The sequence below is a fragment of the Uranotaenia lowii genome, chromosome 1 (genome assembly GCF_029784155.1).
Source record: "Uranotaenia lowii strain MFRU-FL chromosome 1, ASM2978415v1, whole genome shotgun sequence".
NCBI lineage: Eukaryota > Metazoa > Arthropoda > Insecta > Diptera > Culicidae > Uranotaenia > Uranotaenia lowii.
In genome coordinates, this window is record NC_073691.1 from 134023419 (window position 1) to 134042407 (window position 18989).

Below are 18989 nucleotides of genomic sequence, written 5' to 3' on the forward strand. Positions count from 1 at the left end.
TAACTGTTTCTGTTGACTTGTTTTTTAGTCTTAGTGATGTTCGAAAATGGGGAATATATTAAGTTTCCCCGGCAGATATTCAGAAGTCAATAAAGTGCGGATAAAATGTCGAATTTCGAATTGATCATTCAGATTAATGTGATAAATTGAAGCTTTCTAGTAACTCTTCAACATGTTTGTAAATTATGGATTCACAATATTTATTTCTCAATACGTGACGTTGTGACGACTAAAATATTTTGTCTTGCATGTTTTTTTTATTAATTTGAGTAAATCAGGCATAAAAAGGTATTACCATTCGTCGCATTGCGTTGAGTTTTGCCCTTGAATATTTCATCCATATGAATCCAACCATGCTCGGAAGACGCCTCACAGTCGATTAAGCAAAAGACTAGTCAAATTCAAAATATCACTGCCACTCGTAGCCTTCCTCCCGCTCCTACTTGTGGGGGATGATAAATGATAATGGAATAGTTTTTCCAAACATTTCAAACATCCGACAGCTTGAACTTGTCTGCATAGATCAAGAAATGGTAACGTGGTGGTTTGGCGGTTGAAATTTCTAATCAATATGAATCTTCAAGATTTAGCGGAGCGGTCTGAGTCATCCATGTGTGAAATTCATATCGAGAAGACGCTTTACAGCGAACCAATTATTCGACACATCGCACCGCCTTCTCGTTACTCGCTGGCCACACTTCATTGCTCTATCATCGTACGGGTACACTAGCAATATGGTGGTTCAGCAGAAGAAATACGCTAGTTGTTGAGAAATTAAAAAAAATGTTTAAAGAGAACCATTATAATTTGCAGTAGAACAGACTCAACAGCCTGATCCACAGCTTTGAAGAAATATGATTTTTCTTCGAAAAATGTCTGTGTCTTAAAACAATATTTGAACCCAAAGATTCTTACACGGAACCTCGAAAATTCTAAAACATGAGAACTTTTCCCACCGAGCCGAAAAAAACTCCATCGCTACGGGTTTGGCTTTCCGACACCTTACCAAAAGGCTAAATCGTCAGATGTAAACTAGTCTAGCTGTAGCTCTATAAATCAGTTGACTTCATCGATTTGAATTTGCTGCTAGATTCTACGGCAGAAAATGCTCATCGTGCCCCGATCAATGATGCTCTGTTCGCCCCGAGTCAACAAGTTCAAGAAAAATCGCGTTTTAAAATTGATTATTCTGCAGACTGGTTCAACGTTTGGAAGTACCATCAGCGGGTCTCCAGCACCGCTAGGTATTTGGTGTGCACGCTCATGGAGGATGACCAAGGGTTGGTTTACATCCACACATCCCCCTCCTATCCCAATAAAAATAAAAATAAGAGAATTACAAAAGCATAGTCTTCAAGAAAAAAGAATAACATGGACGCAGGAAAACGCCATAGTACACAAAGCTTACGTATTCTATACAGAAATATGCTGAGTAACTATAAGAAGCAATAATAAATGTCACAATTTTAATCCCGTTTAAATTTCTAACATAAATTCTAAAAATAAGCTGATGTAAAGCCGCAGCCCGTGGCGTAAAGGATAGCCTTCAAGTCTTCAAAGCTAACGGGTATGAGATCGAATCCCGGTCACGGTATACATAGTACATTTTCAGTGGGTTGGTGGTTTTAGCATTTGTAAGATGCTACCTATCATATCCTTGAAAGATTCACGCTTATAGTTAGGAAAAAGGAAAATTTTCGAGGAAACATTAGTTTCATTGAGATGCTGTATGTGTTTGTGTCCGTTTATAAAAAAAGTACTACGAACTAACGAAGACAATTTACCAATGTTAAGCACAGAAAATTTAACCTACAATGCGCAGCCGATGCTATATTTCACTCCCATCTTTATTTGAATCTTCGTCGAATTCATCATTTTAAATTTCTTCCGTAAACTAACGTAAAACTATATTGTATTTGTATTTTAGATTTGTACTCGATCACAAAAAGAATCCCTTATCAAGAATCAAAAGACAAGTTAGATCGTTGTGGTTTTAAAGGCTAATCACCTTTGTTTATGTTTTGCTTATGTGTATGTTTAGTAAACATTGTCTATGTTCCACAAATTTGATTAACATAATCTATACAACGTCGTTAAAGTTCAACGATTGCACATTTAATCTCTCAGTTAAACTGAGCTAATCAATATCTCATATGTTCTTGTTTTTTTCCTCAGTTTTAATTTTGCATTTTATGGTCAAAAATATTTAAAAGAATCGCTGTAATAATAAGTATATACCTACCATCGAACAACTTAGAGCTCTCGGCGAAAGTTTGACAAACCCTTCTTATGTTATACGGGTTGCAATAAAATACACAATATCTCGTTATTTTCTGATAGGATCATTCCGACATAAACATCCGTGAGACGAATTTGCATCCTCATGAACAATTTACCACCTAATACTTTACTATACCAATTTATTTCTTATCCAAATTTATCATTTCCTATAAATAGTGTTAATAACACTGTTTCTTACTAGAATGTTTATTGTTTTGAGCACAGATATCTTTGCTTTATACTCTCTGGTTTGTTTCAGTTTTGGACGAAGAATTTGCTCGGAATTCGAGCTCATGGGCGAGAGACAACTTTTGATCGATTATCTTGATCGTTACTGGAATCCCCAGACAACCATAAGTCGTATTTTATTTTACAGATTATATCGTATAGAACAGGGGTGAGCAACCTTTTGAACCAACGGGCCAATTTAAATTTGAAATTTCGTCGGCGGGCCGCACTTAATTTTTTTTTTGTGATAATTATCAGAACTTCATGTCATTTTTCATAACTACACATTTTTGGCGAAAACAAATCTTAAAAAGAAAAGATAAAACGAATTCACGTTTTCGAAAACAGTAATTCACGGCAGTAACAACACGGCTTTTTTTTAAACCCGATATTGAAAAGGTACCTCGCCAAATCTTTTACATTTTTAAATTCTGTCAATTAGTACTTTTTTACGAACATTTGTTCTTACAACATTCTTGTTTCAACCGATGATACAATTCGTCATCACTTTCATTAAAAAATCTTTTGGAGTTTACCACAGTGATAACTAAGAGTGTGATAAATATATTTTTAAAGGAATCACAGTCTTCTTAGCGTTGGACGTTGAATCGCTATTTGACTTTCTGTGATTTTTTTTCACCATTGAAACTTGTCTTCAAAGCCTAGATTTTTTTGCTACAAACGTTAAAAAGCTCGTTTGTTTAAATTGAAGCTCTGTATTAGATCCTTTCAATAAGATGTTGAGCAAGGTTGTCGAAATCTCAGAAATATATTCAATTTCACGTTTTTTTAAGCAACTATCTTCCAAACTACGTTCTTGATTTTAGAATTTTTATTCAAATTTTCATTTTTAATCTTATTTAGATATCATTAGAATAGGATTTCTAAAGCTATATTTTGACTCTGGTAATGTGGATGGCGAATTGTAAGTGAAATAATTCAATTTATCGATGTTTGTGATAAATTTTCTATCAAATTTCTGAAAAAAGCATCACAGATAATCGTCAAAGACATTTTGGGTGGAATCACATAATTTCAGACATAAATTGTTTTTATAAAGAAGTAATAATTTTTGTGGGTTGATTCATGTTTATAAACAATCTAAAATCGTTCACCTAGGCTTTATTATTTAACTTTCGTAATTTTCGTAAATATTCAGAAATTTAAAAATATATCAAAAGTTTTAAGTTTAATTTGTTTTTGCCATTGGATATAATAATTTAAAAAAAAATCTGCTGAGCATATTTTTTATCATTCGATTTTATATTTTTTCTTGTAATGAAAATAGGTAATTACTTCACTAAACCGGCTTCGAAATTCCTTTGACCATGTGTAGGTTCCGATTTATGGCTGTTCTTCTGACTTACGTTAATGGATTTTGCTCTCAAAGTGGAAGTAAAAAAGTATACTAATAAAAAAACACTCCAATGCAACATTATGCCAATAAACAATATTGCATGTCAGCCTTGAACAGAACATAATAAACGCTTAAAATGTCAGAAAAAAGTAAAAAATATGAAATTTTGCTAACTATTTATTGTACAAAAAATAAAAATAGGCAAAAAAATTTGAAAAAAGCTTCGCGGGCCGCACACAAGGGTTTCACGGGCCACATGCGGCCCGCGGGCCGCGGGTTGCTCACCCCTAGTATAGAATGTTATTTAAACTCATTTTCGTATATCTGCACCTACAATGTGCGGCTCATGCATATTCTTTATCGTATTTAGATGCATTGCATGATTTTATTACGACAAAAAGAGAGACTCGTATTTATGTACATATGAACTCGACCTTTGTGTACGACAATTCGCAAAAAATCTGTGAAACGACCGATATACCCCAGACAACCAGAAAACGTATTTTATTTTACAGATTATATCGTATACAATGTAATTTAAACTCATTTTCGTAGATCTGCACCTACAATGTGTGGCCCATGCATATTGTTGAATACATTGCATGATTTTATTACAACAATAAAATAAAATCAAGAAATTGTGTGCTAATGTACCTATATGAACTCCAAAATAATACGTATATACTGGTTTTGCTGCATTATATGCGATATAATTACACGTATATTAACACGTATATTTGTGTTGCAAATTCCAAATACCCACCAAATAGTTGTCTGGGACGATGATCAGCCATGATTGATAGATTTTGTCGTGCTATGCAGAAAATTATTCGAAATTAAGATTTCTTTTAACATGAAATACGGTTTTATATTATCATAACAACCAAGCGTTAGATCTTAGCAGAAATAAAATAAGCTTCAAACTTTGCTTGCCACTTGGAGATATATGCTATAAAATCGTATATAACTGCAGTGATTCGTAATAATGTGCATGCAATCGTATACCAGTGCAAAGTAATTCGCATGTCTGATTTTCGTAAAACGTATTTGCTGGCAATCGTAAAAGAATACAAATAATTTCAATAAAATCGTTTATGATAATACGACATCGATTGTTAGACTCGTATTTAAGGAGGCTTCAAAATGCTGATTTATTTTTCGATCATCGATGACGTGTTCTACGATTTAAAAGATTTTAGTTATAGAAATATACGATTTGCTTTTGGTTTAATGCCTTTGAAGAAAATCCTCTTGAATTTATATATTCCACATAGCGCCGAGGAACCATCATGAGCTGCAGATCGTATCGTCATAGGTTCAAGTCCAGGTACTAACCATAACTTCATGAACGTTGAAAAAAATCAGTAATCAGGCAAATAATAAATGTGTACGATATAAACTTGAATTTGACAGCAAAAAACGCATTTCTTTGAAATAATCTTATTTTTAATATTTTTGGGGATGAATAAACCAATTGGTTTAAAGTACAAAAATAAAATAATAATCTTATTTTTATTCAACTGACGGAAAATGAGAGCCCTGCACTCAAGTCGCAGAAGACGACCAAATAAGTCGTCAAACTTTCCATATTGTTACGTGTCGTTTATTACAACCTCAATCATCTATATGATTACGTAAATTGTCATAGTATATTCCAAAAAGAATCAGGGTAGTCGTAAATGATGCGCATGACAAGTCGTGCAAATCGCAATTTAATTCAATCCAAATCACGAATATGTTTGCTAATGTACCTCTATGGCCTCCAAAATTATACGTATATACTGGTTTTGCTACATCATAAACGATATGTTTACACGTATATTTGCACGTATATTTGCGTTGCAAATTCGAAATACTCTTCAAATGGTTGTCTGGGTCGTCAAAGAAGCTATCAATTTCTCATGTCATCATTTATCATCGTTATCAGTAGTGGTCGATTTGATTCCCTGAGGGGGAATTCCAGAAAACATCTGGTATCTCCCATGCTGACTACAATACTATATCGCAACTCAAGGTGCAACTTCTGCATTAATTGATTTGCCTCCGAGACAAGCTTTTTCGACTGGTTCTAAACATCTGTATGTATTGTAAAAAATCCAAATATTCAGATTGTTTCTCACTTTTCTTTCAAAGAACATCGTGCCAGAATTTAATTCTTTCTCGTAATTATGGACCTGTGACTGAAATTTGGTCCTAGATGCACAACATGTGTCTTAACTCTTTTCCATTTCAAGTTGCCCCTCAACATACTTCAAATTGAAATGAAATTTTTCATGCATTTATTTTATAACTCGCCTGTATTTCAATTTGAAATGTGTTCGTTATCATTGCTCAATCCCATATTAACTTGAAAATGTTCATTTTAATGTGCAATTTCAAGTTTTCTCAATTCACCTTGCAGTTCGTGTTTATCTCAAGCAGTTCTCATAACCGGCTTTAAATCGATGAGATGCTTGGGCCACTCCCTCGACTTGTTTTTTTTTTCATATTCTAGCTGTCCTTTCAACCTGGATTGTGAACACTTCATTCAAACTGTGGTCCCGTCTTGCATCATTGTGCTCGTAACCCGTTTGGTCACTAATTTTTTCAGGTATATGACACTAACGCTGTTCTTTCGAAACGCTTCATGGATGGTTCTTGCATTTGAACCAGCTTGATTTCAAATTAAGACCAAATGTACACACTTTCTTAAGAGGAAGAATGACCAAGGTGGTTAAAATCCTCTATAAATAAACAAAATAGAATAGAATAGAATAGATTTCAAATTCGATTATGTACTTATTTAGGCTATTCTCCCAACACACCATTTAACTCAAAGCTTTCCTTCAACTCGTTTGGAAAACCTAACCTGTCCTCTCAACTCGACTTTGAATTTCAAGCCAACCCCTAAACTCACTTAACATTCTTCTCGATACATGCAAGCTGACCTTTCAACTTGCTTGAAATTCTTATCGATACTTTCAGGCTGTCATCTCAACTCGTCTTTGAATTACAAGCTGTCCTCTCAACTCGCTTGAATGCTTATTGTTATTTTCAGGCTGTCATCTCAACTCGCTTTTGAATCAAAAGCTGTCCTCTCAACTCGCTTGAAATTCTCATCGATGTGTTCAGTTCAGGCCATCCTTGCAATTCTCATTTGAATTCCAAGCTGCCCTCTCAACTTGCTTGAATTCTTATCGAAAAGTTCAGACTGTCCTCTCAACTCGCCTTTGAATTCGCTCGATTCATCTAATGCGTAAAAACCAACGAAGTTTTCCCAATGTTTTAGCGGTTGTGATGAGACTTGATAAAATCTTGTATTTTAATTATATGAGTCACTTTTGCCAATTCGAGGCGATCTGAGAACTTTTTAGATTCAATGGGAACTGTTGTTTTTCTAAGGAGAACATCGAGAACGACGATTTTTTTTAATTTTAAGGGCAAGATCAATCAATAATATTGTTGGGGTCTGGATTTTTAATTTCAGATGAAATTAAACTCATTCCAGAAGTTCTGGTTACATAAATCAAAATTGTATTTCTGTTTTCATATTTGCGATTCTGTATCCTGTATTATGTATTATGTATAGTTTAGAACTCTTGATCTACAGTTCGAATCATCATTAGAAATGAAATGCTGTTTCGAAATACTGGTTCAAATGAGATTTTGAATTTCATTCAAAATTTGATTAATGCTTTTCGAAACTCATATACATTTTCAATTGTAATATAATAATTTTTCGAACATAAATTCCATTTTATATTTGCGTTTCATACTTAGATTCACAGTTCTTTAACTATATTAATATGCAGAATTCAAACTTACAATCCTTGAAAACGGCGATCCTAAATTGAAAAATCAGATACATTATTCGAAATTCATAATAATTTACAATTTTACAATGTTGTTTTAACTCAATTTCAAAACCAGTTTGTATTCACAATTAAGCTGAAAATTAAGGTTTTAAGAAGAATTAGAATTTATTTAACAAGATTTCTTTAATTGAAAAACAACCTATTTAAAAAATTTTCTTCAGAATTTTAGTTGAGCAAATGGTTTTTCTAAACATCATTTGCTTAAAAAGAAACATGTTATTTTAACGTAAGAAATCCACAGAGAATTCCATATTTTCTTAGTGCATTGTTTAACATTATTGATATTGCAGTTTTTCTAAGAACTAAATTTCAATCTGAAATCTTAAATATGGATTCAGGTTTCAAGAAACAGATTCTTGCGCAAAATTTAAATCTCTTACTTTTAATTTTGCAGCTTTGATTTATTTTCAATAATATACTCAAGAGTTCGGTAGATTTAGCTTATTTGATTCGAACATATAATAAACATATAATTTTAAAGGCGTTAAAGGATCTAAATAAAGCTGTCTGTATGACAACCCAGTCAAAGACATCAATAAATAAATAAAGCTTTTTCAATGCTCAAATCAAATAAAGTTAATCTATCAGAGTCTTGAGAAAATCAAAAAAATTCTACCACCGATGAAAGTAAGTTCCTATTTGGTAAGGTACTAAATAAAAAATGGTTTTATCCGGGTTTGCCCGGATATTTAACAGAAAGTTTTAGAGCAATCCGCCCGGATGCACGATTTCCATTGAAAAAACCCAAATTTTGCCCAGATTTTACACTTTATTTGCCAAGTAGAAAAATCAAATTGTGCTGCAAATTTTTGTTTATTTATGCGTTCAAAACGCAATTTTTTGAGAAAGTTTTATAAAAATCATCGTGAAAGGTTTTTTGGAACCCCAAAACACGATTTAAAATCAGCTGTTAAGTTTTTATGATTTTTTTTTTCATTTTTTTAGAGAAATTTCTTGTTTTGACCAAAATTGCCCGGATGTTGCCCGAATTTTTGGTCAAACTGCCCGGACTTGTCCGACACGGATACGTGTGGTTAAAAATTTTGGAAACCTTAACAAATATAATAATTTTGGGAAATATTTTCAAACGTTACTATTTTATTTGAAAAACTTCCGGGACAGGAGTTTTATACGGCTAAAGGAAGGGGAGAGGTAGCAGATATTTTCAAGCACATGAAACTGTCGAAATTCGCGAAGAAATATCTGGCTTGGCAAGCCATCTGTACCTGTGGCTTGAAAAGCAGCATTTTCATAGCTTCCGAGACTGTCAACCAAGAAATTAACGTGAAAGAGTGATTGAATAAACGTCTGCTGCCTTTCCTGAAGAAACACGGTTGTTCCGTACTGTATTGGCCGGATTTGGCATCTTGCCATTACGGTAAAAGGCCATGGAGTGGTACGCCGCCAACAACGTGCAGGTGGTTCCCAAGGACAAGAACCTTCTAAACACGCCAGAGCTCCGCCCAATTGAGAAATACTGGGCTATTGTCAAGCGGAACCTAAAGAAGACCAAAAAAACTACTAAGGACGAGCATAAGTTCAAGGCAAACTGGCTTTCTGCGGCAAAGAAGGTGGCTGTACAAAATCTGATGGCAGGGGTTAAGCCTCGTAATTCGGAGCGGATTAAAAAACGCGTGATCGTGTTTCTGTCAACTTTCTATTCTGGCTTAATGATCGTTAGGTGGATCAAAATTATGATGGTGGCACGGAAGCAAAAAGGAGCGCAAAGAATGAAAAAAAAAAATATTTTATGGCAAACATTTTAACACTGATTATTCGATTTGATGTCTACAAATATCAACATCAATAACCTTGATTTTCATAGGTTGGTTTTTGAAAAATTAAGTTCCGCACCTCGTTGATATTAGAACAAAACGTCAAACTTATTTATTGGGTAATTGCAGGGAAAGATCTAAACAAAACAACGAGAGGTATTTGTTATTTAGGTTTTGATTCTGCAACGATTTTTTTCATTCTATTCCACTATAAAAATATGTTTTTGATCTTGTGATTACACAGAAAAAAATAATGACTATTACGTGTCATTGAAAATGGTTACCTTTAAAATAAAACTGCCAATAATCGAAAAAGCATGTACATTTAAGTTAAAATCATTCAAATTTACAGCAAATGTCCTGTAACAGAATGGAGCATGACATTTGCCGTAGTTTTACAGGTTAAAGGCAATAATTTTTAATGAGCAGGTTTTTTACAGGCTGGTTTCAAATTCCAGGACAATGAAAATTAAGGTTGTCAATCAAAATCACAAAAGCTATTATGCTAGTAACTGTTCGACTGCCAACATTTTCACTATTCAGGAGATTACACAAGTCAGCTAAGCAAAAGTGACGATTACTCCGAAAACAGCGGTGCGATGAATTTGCAGGACCAAGCAGGAGGAAGAAGGGGTAACTTTTTTTTCATTAGAAGCTCAGAACAGATTTTCAACTTTAATTTTTTTTTCTAGCTCAAAATAAACCGGATAAATGGAAAAATTGTTTACGGTTGGCTATTTCAAAAGCCTTTCCTGTGTGATTGCTATTGATTTCGACGCATGGAATTATTTGCATCGATGGAGACGGTCTTACCACCAACAAACTCGCTGATTTGGCTAAATTAAAGCGGCATTTGACGTGGCAACCTGTACGGAGATGGGTTCTTGTAAGATAGAATTCCATCCGTGTGTTTTCGTTCCCAGGAACGATAGGAGAAAGTATTCACATGATGAGATTAAATAATAATAAATAATGCTTATTAAAATAGATTGTTTTTACTCAGAAATGAAAAATCGCCATTAATTCAGGTTACTAAAACATAAACAAGACAAATTCCAATAGGAACGTTCTTTCCAAATTTACAGCCTGTAATTTTAGAGCAGCCTGTAAAAAAATACGATCACGTAAAAATAAATTTCACGTGATATTTTTTCGACCTGTAAAATTGCGGTAAAAGTCCTGCTCCTTTTTGTTACAGGATATTTACCGTAATTTTACAGCAATTAATTTTTTCTGTGTAGAGTGTCCTACCCGGGATTTCCCGGTCGGGAATTCCCGGAAATTTAAAAAAATCAGGAATTCTCGAATCCCGGGAAACGCTTAGAATTTCCCGGGAATTCCCGAATCCAATAAAATGTGCTAAATTACTAAAAATTTACACGATCTTAATTTAAAAAATGCATCAGATTGAGCGAGGAAATTGATAGTTCTACCATGGCTTAGTCTTAAATATATTTTTTTTAAATCTGGGTTTTCCGAACGAAAACTTAACGTAAAAGTGAAAAACAACAAAGAATCTATAAAACCCAACAATTTCAATAATGAAACGCTACGGAAAGAATCTGAATGTTCTATTTTGCAGCACTCATCATTTAGAACTTCTGCTTTGGATTCTGTTGACAGTAGCAAAATCATCAGCAAAAAATGACATATTGTGGAAGAAATTGATAGTTATCCAAAAAATTACGATATTTGATGAATAGCCTGAAGTCTAGCTAACCATCATTTTTACGTTAGTGAAACATCTTTCTCAATTATTTCAAATTTTTGTGCCAAAATCAGACCATTTTGCCAGTTAAAGCACGTTAAAGTACTTTGTTTTTGAGTCTTGGGTTTGATTATTGAATTTTTGAAGCATTGAAAAAGAATGAAATGTGTTGCGTTAAAAATTCCGTGATTTCTAATTTAAAAATTCCATATCGATAAGGATTCGTACGCAGTAGATAGTTAAGATCTTCATTTTCAATTTTTCCTGGGATCCCGGGAATTCCCGGGAAAAGGGTTGTCCGATTTTCCGATTCCCGGGAACGCTAAAATGGCCGGGAAATGGACACTCAACTTGTGATGGGATATGGAGAAACAAGAAAATATTTCATTTGGTTACCATCAGAAATTTGCAATGCGGTTGCTCTGGGAGAACAATGCCAGCGGTCAAAAAGATTATTATCACCAATCATGTGCAAATCTTATGCCAATCACGTGCAAATAGCGGGATGTCATGATTGGAGTAGATTTTAGAAAACTGATGATTCACATTTTGTTGTGCTTTAATATTGAAATAAAGTCAGAATTAATAGCCGGAAAGTTTTTTGAAAAAAAAAAAGATCACGTTACGTGAAATAGTTGCCCTCTAATTATATTTTTAAGATACAGCTAGGTTTGAGAATTTCACTTTTCAAGACCCCACTGAATTTGTTTCATTTCCATATCAAATTAACAATGGACCACCTTAACTAGCGGCATTAATTAATATCTGCATCCCATTCACCAGAAACTAATAATTATGCCGTACATCATAGTTTGTTATATCTGCCAAGTATTAAAAAAAACCACATCAACTGTCAGATGCAGCCCGTAATGAATTGATGAGGAGTCCAATAATCGAGGGGGCTGGTCAGTGGATCGACCCCCGCCGGACGAATGCCGTGTGAAATGTCGTTTTCCCCCACCCCTCCCACTGAAACGAAGTAGAAGAAGAAATGTTTCAATTGCAGCGCCCATGTGTGTAGAAACTGGCCACTCCAAGTCCAAGTTTCCATTTCGGTTCGAGCGGGTCCAAGTACGAGAAACTAGCTCGTGTTCCACTAATGGGGAAATACTTTTTCTTTCTTTCGATTGCAGCGATGGGTTTCTCGGTAAATCGACATCGGCATCGAGTGTTGGATCTGCGATGGCCGCTGCTGGTGGTGCTGCTAGTCGGATTCTTCGGATCGGTTCAAAACGACGGAATCAAGCTGCCGGACCAGACGGATGAAGCCCTGAAGAAGGCTAGCAGATCGTTGGGACCCTCAGCAGGAGCACCGGTTGTGGAACCAGTCGCAGGAGAAGAACGTCGCCAGGGCAAACATTTGCTGGACTTTATCGGTCTGGGCACCGGTGGAAATGTCGATCCGTACCTGGCCAGAACCAATGGGCGATGCTTGAATGGGGAGCTGGCTGATTGCTTCAAATCACAAGCCCTCAACACTTTTGTGGAGTTCTTCGGAAAGGACGTCTATCAGTGAGTATTTATTTTGATTGAATTTGTTTTGAGGTTCTCTGAATTGTGTTTGCTTTGAGCATAAATTCAACAAAGGACTGGCTCAGCAGACCCCAGTGAAAGTGAACTTTTGTTTGAGCTTCTAATGGAAAACTAACAGAAGCTGAATTTGAGTTTCAAACGAATTTCATCAACCAAATAATTCCATGCGATTGCCACAATCAAAGCGTATTTGTACAAATCATCGTACAATAGCTTTGAAGGTTTTTGGTCTTTTTGGAATTCGTGCCACCTTTTCCTCCCAATCATTGCATTTTTCTAAACTCATCATTTAAGCATGTGAGTAATTTTAATCCTGTTTGTTAAGAATTTGAGCCTGAGAACTAAAAAGATAAAACTATAAGAAAAATTGCGCGCTATATACGCCTTTAAAAACCTACAGTTTTCATCCAGTATTCCAATGAAGATGTGTATGAAATCAATATACACCTGAGAAGATATCTATTTTTATACATTGGAGTGATTGTAAAACGATCGTTTAGAAGAGAAGAAGTTTAAAATGTCGATTTGCAAATCATGCGTGCTGAATGTATCTCTCCTTGGTGATATTTTAGTCCATATTTTAAAATTTCTGCAAGTACTTTCATACTATTTAATTTAAAATGGTAGAAAATGTTAATTAATTTAATTAAGTAATTCAAGTTTTCATATATTGTATAGATTTAAACATAAGTTCAAAAGTTCTCGTACTGCTATTGTAAGCTCTCCATAGCTGCAAAAAGTTGAAGTTTACGTTCAATCAAAACAGTGTGCAGAAAATTGCTTTTCAACCGCATGGCTCTAAGAACCTGATATGATGTTTTTCGTCAAATCTGTTTAATGTTATGTTTATGGTCCAAGTTTCAAAAATTTCTTGACTCGAGTGGGCACTCAACTTTTAAAATGTCTCACAAACAGTTAAACAAATCTTTAGAAAGCTCTTCAATATTTACTGTAATATAATGAATAGAGCTTAGCGGAAGCTATATGCGCCTAATAGGAAAAATGGTAAATGTTATCGCATATTCCAATAAACATGTGAATGAAAACAATGTAGTTAATAGACCGATGGTCAAATTAGCTTTTCGCTCCCATATATTTTTGATGCCTTTTTGACTAAAAAGCTTCAGTGTAAAGTTTGAAGTGATTAAGGTGATTCCTGAATTAGCACAACGCATTTCAATTTCAATGATCTTGGTCCTATATATAGGACAATTGGCACCGGTCCCTTAAGTAGGTAGGTTTCAATTTTGGAAGTTAAAATTTTAATAGAAGAACTAATTTTTGCATTTTATATAATCCAGGAAATTCCAATAAGTTTGAAATGAAGTTAGTCTTTAACTATTATTTTTACCTATTCTTAAGCTTAATTACTTGCGAAAATTGGCAGAAGCTAAGTATTTCATGAAAAAAAAAAACATTCCATGAATAAGAATTCATTTCAAGAAAAAACATTCATTTTATGAAATGTTTTTGCGAAGGATATATGAATCAACAAATTTATTGGCTATGCAAAGCAGTTTTTCGTGATGTTTCATTTTCGTCATACAGTCAAACAACTTTCAGTTTTGCAGGCAAAAACGCTATAATTTCAAAACAAATACATATTATGATTTTTATATATAATATTGAATGTTTTTTTTGGCATACAAGCAAGGTATGTGGTTTGTTTACAGGCAATATACTGCATGAATCAAGTAGTTTTTAATTTTTTTTAACTCGCAGTACATCTCTGGCAATTTTTAAATAAAAAATTAGTTTTCCCATTCAAATTAGCACATAAAATCGAGCTAATAGCACTAATTCAGAACTGAATGAATCGCTTACAACATTTTTATTGCTATTTTTGGCATTATAAACAACAGAAAAAAGTTATGGGTAGTGTAAAAATGTATGAGTTTGAAATTTCCATACAAAGCTGCAGCGGTCTAGTAAGTATTCATAAGCATAAATTTGTTTTATAAACATTGGACCATTTTATATGTAAAAGTCTATTAAAAAACAATTTTATAGTAAAAGTTGTAAAATATCCGACTTTATAATCTGGGCGGGTAAGAAAGGCCTTTTAATGATTTGCTATATTCAGTTATACTGACAATGTTTTCATAAAATTTAATTGGAAATGCAAGAAAGTGATGATACCTATACGTCAAAGCAGAAACTTTGATATAAATTTCAGATACCCAGATACCCTTGCATTAAACCTTGTTAGAGATGCCACCTTATGATAATATTTCTTTCGTTTTAATTTTTTTTTGTCAAATCAGTATTAATTTTTTTTCTATTCTCAAAGCAAAAATATGAAAATTGCTTGGATTTCATTGAACCAATGATTAAAATCCCGTATTGAACATGTACAAAATACAATATTATTACATCCAGCTAGTGTGAATGAGGTCCGGGCAGTTATTCTATCCCTCACAAATAAAAAGGGCTGTGGACCTTATGGTTTCCCGATTCCCATGATTTAAACAACGTCCAATATTAAGTGTCTTTTGCAAAGTGTTCGAAAAACTTCGAAAAAATGCTTTAAATACCTAAAAATCTACCTACTCGTTCATGGAGTAGTCCCACAGAATATCTAGAGAACACAATTTCTCCTTTTTGTGGTATCCTGTGGAAATTGAGAAGTTTGGGCTTCGTTTTATTGAAATCTTACTTTGCGTTTATTCACTCTCGGGAAGACTCTCCTTGTCAAATTTAAAATAAATTCTAACTCTCCAGAATAGATGCTTGGGAAATATTTATGGACTCTCGTTGCTCTTTTCTTTCCAACAGCTCTACTCCAAAAAATCGCATAGCATTCCTCCATTAAACGACCTTTGTGATTTACAAACGATAGTATTAAGATCCACCATAAACTTTCTTGCTTAGTTAATTTGAATGCAATTTAATCAAAATAAAACAAACAAAAAATACACTACTGTGAGCAATCAAGATACATATTGAACGATTGTTACTGTTACTTGCTCCACAGATTAAGTTTTCAATTATAAACTCAGATACAACGAAATAAACCCAAAATATGTTTTCATAGAAAAACAAAAAAAAACTATCAAAAAAACTTCAACAAAAGAAGTAAAAATTTTTAAAAATTGAAAACATGTAAAATTCAGCAAATACAATTACTTCAAAATGAAAATAGAACCACATACTTTAACGAGAAAAAACATGCTGAACCGGTGTTCTTAAAAGGGCCTGAATCAAACGTTTTCGGCTAAACGACCGTAAAAAAAAACAAAATATAAAACCGAAATATTTCCACCTCTGCTTCCACAGCACACTTCTTCTACAGCAATCCATCTAGAAAATGCGCTCCGGGTATAAACGCATTTAAATTCACTTTTTGTCTTAAAATGTGTCGAAGAAGTTCTAAAACAAATTTTTGAGCTGCAAAGCACTACCGATGCACAATGATTGTCCAGGTTCAGCTCACCAACTCTTCGGTCACCAACTGAGTAACTGACTGACGTTTCTCCAGGGAGTGGAGAGTCACTCAAAGTCAGTGTATCCAGGCTTCGATTTATCTCCAACATCCCATCCTCGTCGCCATTTGAAGTGACCATTATAGACACGATTAAACTGATAAATTCTAGATGGAATTTAAACGAGCTTTTCAGGGAGGAATAAAAGTACTAACAAACACGTCTGGTGTGGTTGAATGCCAGAATCGAAGAGAGCTAGCTGGTCAGTTTATTATCATTTCAACAGAGACTCGCTAGCGAGGTTCTCACGCCGACTGGGGTTTGGATCTACACATCGAAAAGGTCAATTCACTGAACACTTCAAAGTACTCAAAATGTTGATTGACATGAGCTCAACATCATTTAACCCTCATCCGCATCAGATTTCATTACCCTAATCAGCACTAGGAGTGTCAATTTGACACTACAAGCTAAAATCGTTATAACTTTTGGCGTGTTCAACCGATTTGAACAAAACTTATATCAATAGAAACCTTGTAATGTCAGTAAAATATGTTTAGAACATTATATATAGCGAAAGCTTCTAGTTTTCTCATTATTCAGCATGAAAGAAAAAAATCCGAAAAAAACATGCCTCAGGATAACTGCTATAGTTCATATATTACACGTCCAAAAAAATATTTGCCTTATGCATATGAAAGCTGGAGTTAATGTCTACATCATGAAGCCAAGAAATATGTTTTTAGTTTTTTTTTCATGAAATGGTCGCAAAAAGTTCGAAAAAGTTGTCTGAAAAATATATTTCTTAGCTTCATGATGTAGACATTAACTTTCGTGCGATTGCCACAAAATCAGTTTTATGATCACCTCATAAGTTTTATAATATGTGGTCTGAACAACAAATGTTAAAACCTTCTTGTGCGGTCCAATATTTGGATCTCACAATTCAAATCCCAATTCCAGTATAACTACCTAAAGATACTATATTTATGTATGAATGTGATATCTAAAAGTATTTATTGAATGCATAAACACATCTTTGTTTTATATCGATGAACCAGTGTTCAAATTTTTTAAAGCTTCTAACACAAAGAAATTTTAACACGATACGCATAGCGTCAACAGATTCACATTACTGTAACCGCTCGACCAGTACAACAGGTTCTTCGAAAAAGGGATGATTCATGCAAAAACGGATAGGATTAAAATCACTGGAAAAAAATCTATAATCTATCAACCGTATAATCTCGCTCCAAAAATGCCTATAATGTTTGAATTCACAAAATAACTTTAGTGTTTCCTTTTTTAGGCTCACTACCGATGCGCAAATCGTTCGCTTGCCGGAGACTCAGCTTCGTTCGTTGCACTACGAAGGTTTCGAGTACTCTGAGGAACCGCGCCAATTAGACTCCGAGTGGGATCAGCTGTACAAGTTTGCCCTTCGCCAGCTGGAGCGATTTGTCAAATCGACGGCCCTGCAGTTCCAGATCCCAGACGAGGTCACCGAGGAAGGCCGATACTCAGCACGCTTTATCGACGAAATATCTGACGAGCTGGACGTCATCGAGGACAAGAAAGCTCCTCTCTTCACCCGACACCGATTGAAGAAGATCTTCATCCCACTGCTTATTATTCTGAAGATCTTCAAGCTGAAGTTGCTGCTTTTCTTGCCGCTCATCTTGGGATTGGCGAGTTTCAAGAAAATACTCGGATTTGCTGCCATTATCATACCCGGTGTCATCGGTTATCTTAAGTTGTTCCGACCGAATCAGAATTGTTGTAACGCCAATGAACTTTTCTCAACCGGCTATCAGCCACAGTATTCCCCGCAGGGCGTGGGAGCCGCCAGTTACAATCCCTTCAAGCCATTCCAGAACCAGTACAGTCGACCGGAACCAAACTTTGCTGCCCCTTACGGAAATTACTATCGCGATGCCTCCGGTTCCGATCTGAAGGGAGGTGGCGTCAAGTTTGGCGATGATCTAGCATACCAGGGTTATTCCGAGTATCGAAGCAACAACAAACAAGGCGATAAAGACATTAAGGCGGAAAATTAGACTTTAAGTTATCGGATCGATACGATCACGTGAGGTACCGTAATTGCATGAGCCAACTCATTCCTCGTGATACGCTTTTAGGGCACAAAAAATTGATAAATGTATAAGCAGGAGTAGGAGCTCAACTTTGGATTCGGTAATGACGAGCGTTGCGGTGAAACCGAGACGTTTTCTATTGAATGAAACATAAGTCTAGTGACTTTAGTAGATACCAAGCTTTACGACTAGTAGTGGTCTGTAAAAATAGTTTTGTAGATTCAGTGTGTGTCTGTGTGATGAATGCGAATGAGATTTTAGTTTGTATATCATTAATGGGTTTCGATGGATGTGTGGTCTAAGTTGAGCACGAATGAATGCTGTTTTATGTATCTACGGTTATTTTTGCTCCCCACATAGAGGGGTTGAAGTTGATTGAATGAGACCACAACACGATGCGATATCATACAGAAAATGTAGTTGAAAGGAAAATGATACCTACATAAAAAATAACTCAGTGATGAATTGTAAATATTTATATAAGTGAAAAAATTAACAAACGTTTGAGGCATGAATGTATTTTTGGTTATTTTATTTTATATCATCACCCTCGATATCAATAGTCTAAAGGGGCTTTAACCTTTCATGGCAATTCATAAATTCCATAAGCTCTGCTATCATTAAAGCTCTCCTGCTGCAGACTTTTTTAAAAATCACATTTCCAGCTTTCTAGTGTACAGGGAATCCGTTCAACAAGTACAGAAAGTTGTTTTTTAAATTCATTCAGGCCTGTGCTTGT

At 34.7% G+C, this 18989-nt stretch overlaps 1 protein-coding gene across 2 annotated transcripts in view; it reads left to right on the forward strand.

The window, feature by feature from the left end:
- Positions 1-18769, forward strand: part of LOC129740110 (uncharacterized) — a 49226-nt gene extending 30457 nt beyond the window's left edge. For both annotated transcript variants that reach the window (XM_055731713.1, XM_055731714.1), the window contains exons 2-3: positions 12336-12714; positions 17467-18769. In XM_055731713.1, the coding sequence (XP_055587688.1) occupies positions 12338-12714; positions 17467-18214 (1125 nt within the window). In that variant the 5' untranslated portion in view covers positions 12336-12337 and the 3' untranslated portion in view covers positions 18215-18769. The remainder of the gene's footprint in view (positions 1-12335; positions 12715-17466) is intronic.
- Positions 18770-18989: the final 220 nt, after the last annotated feature.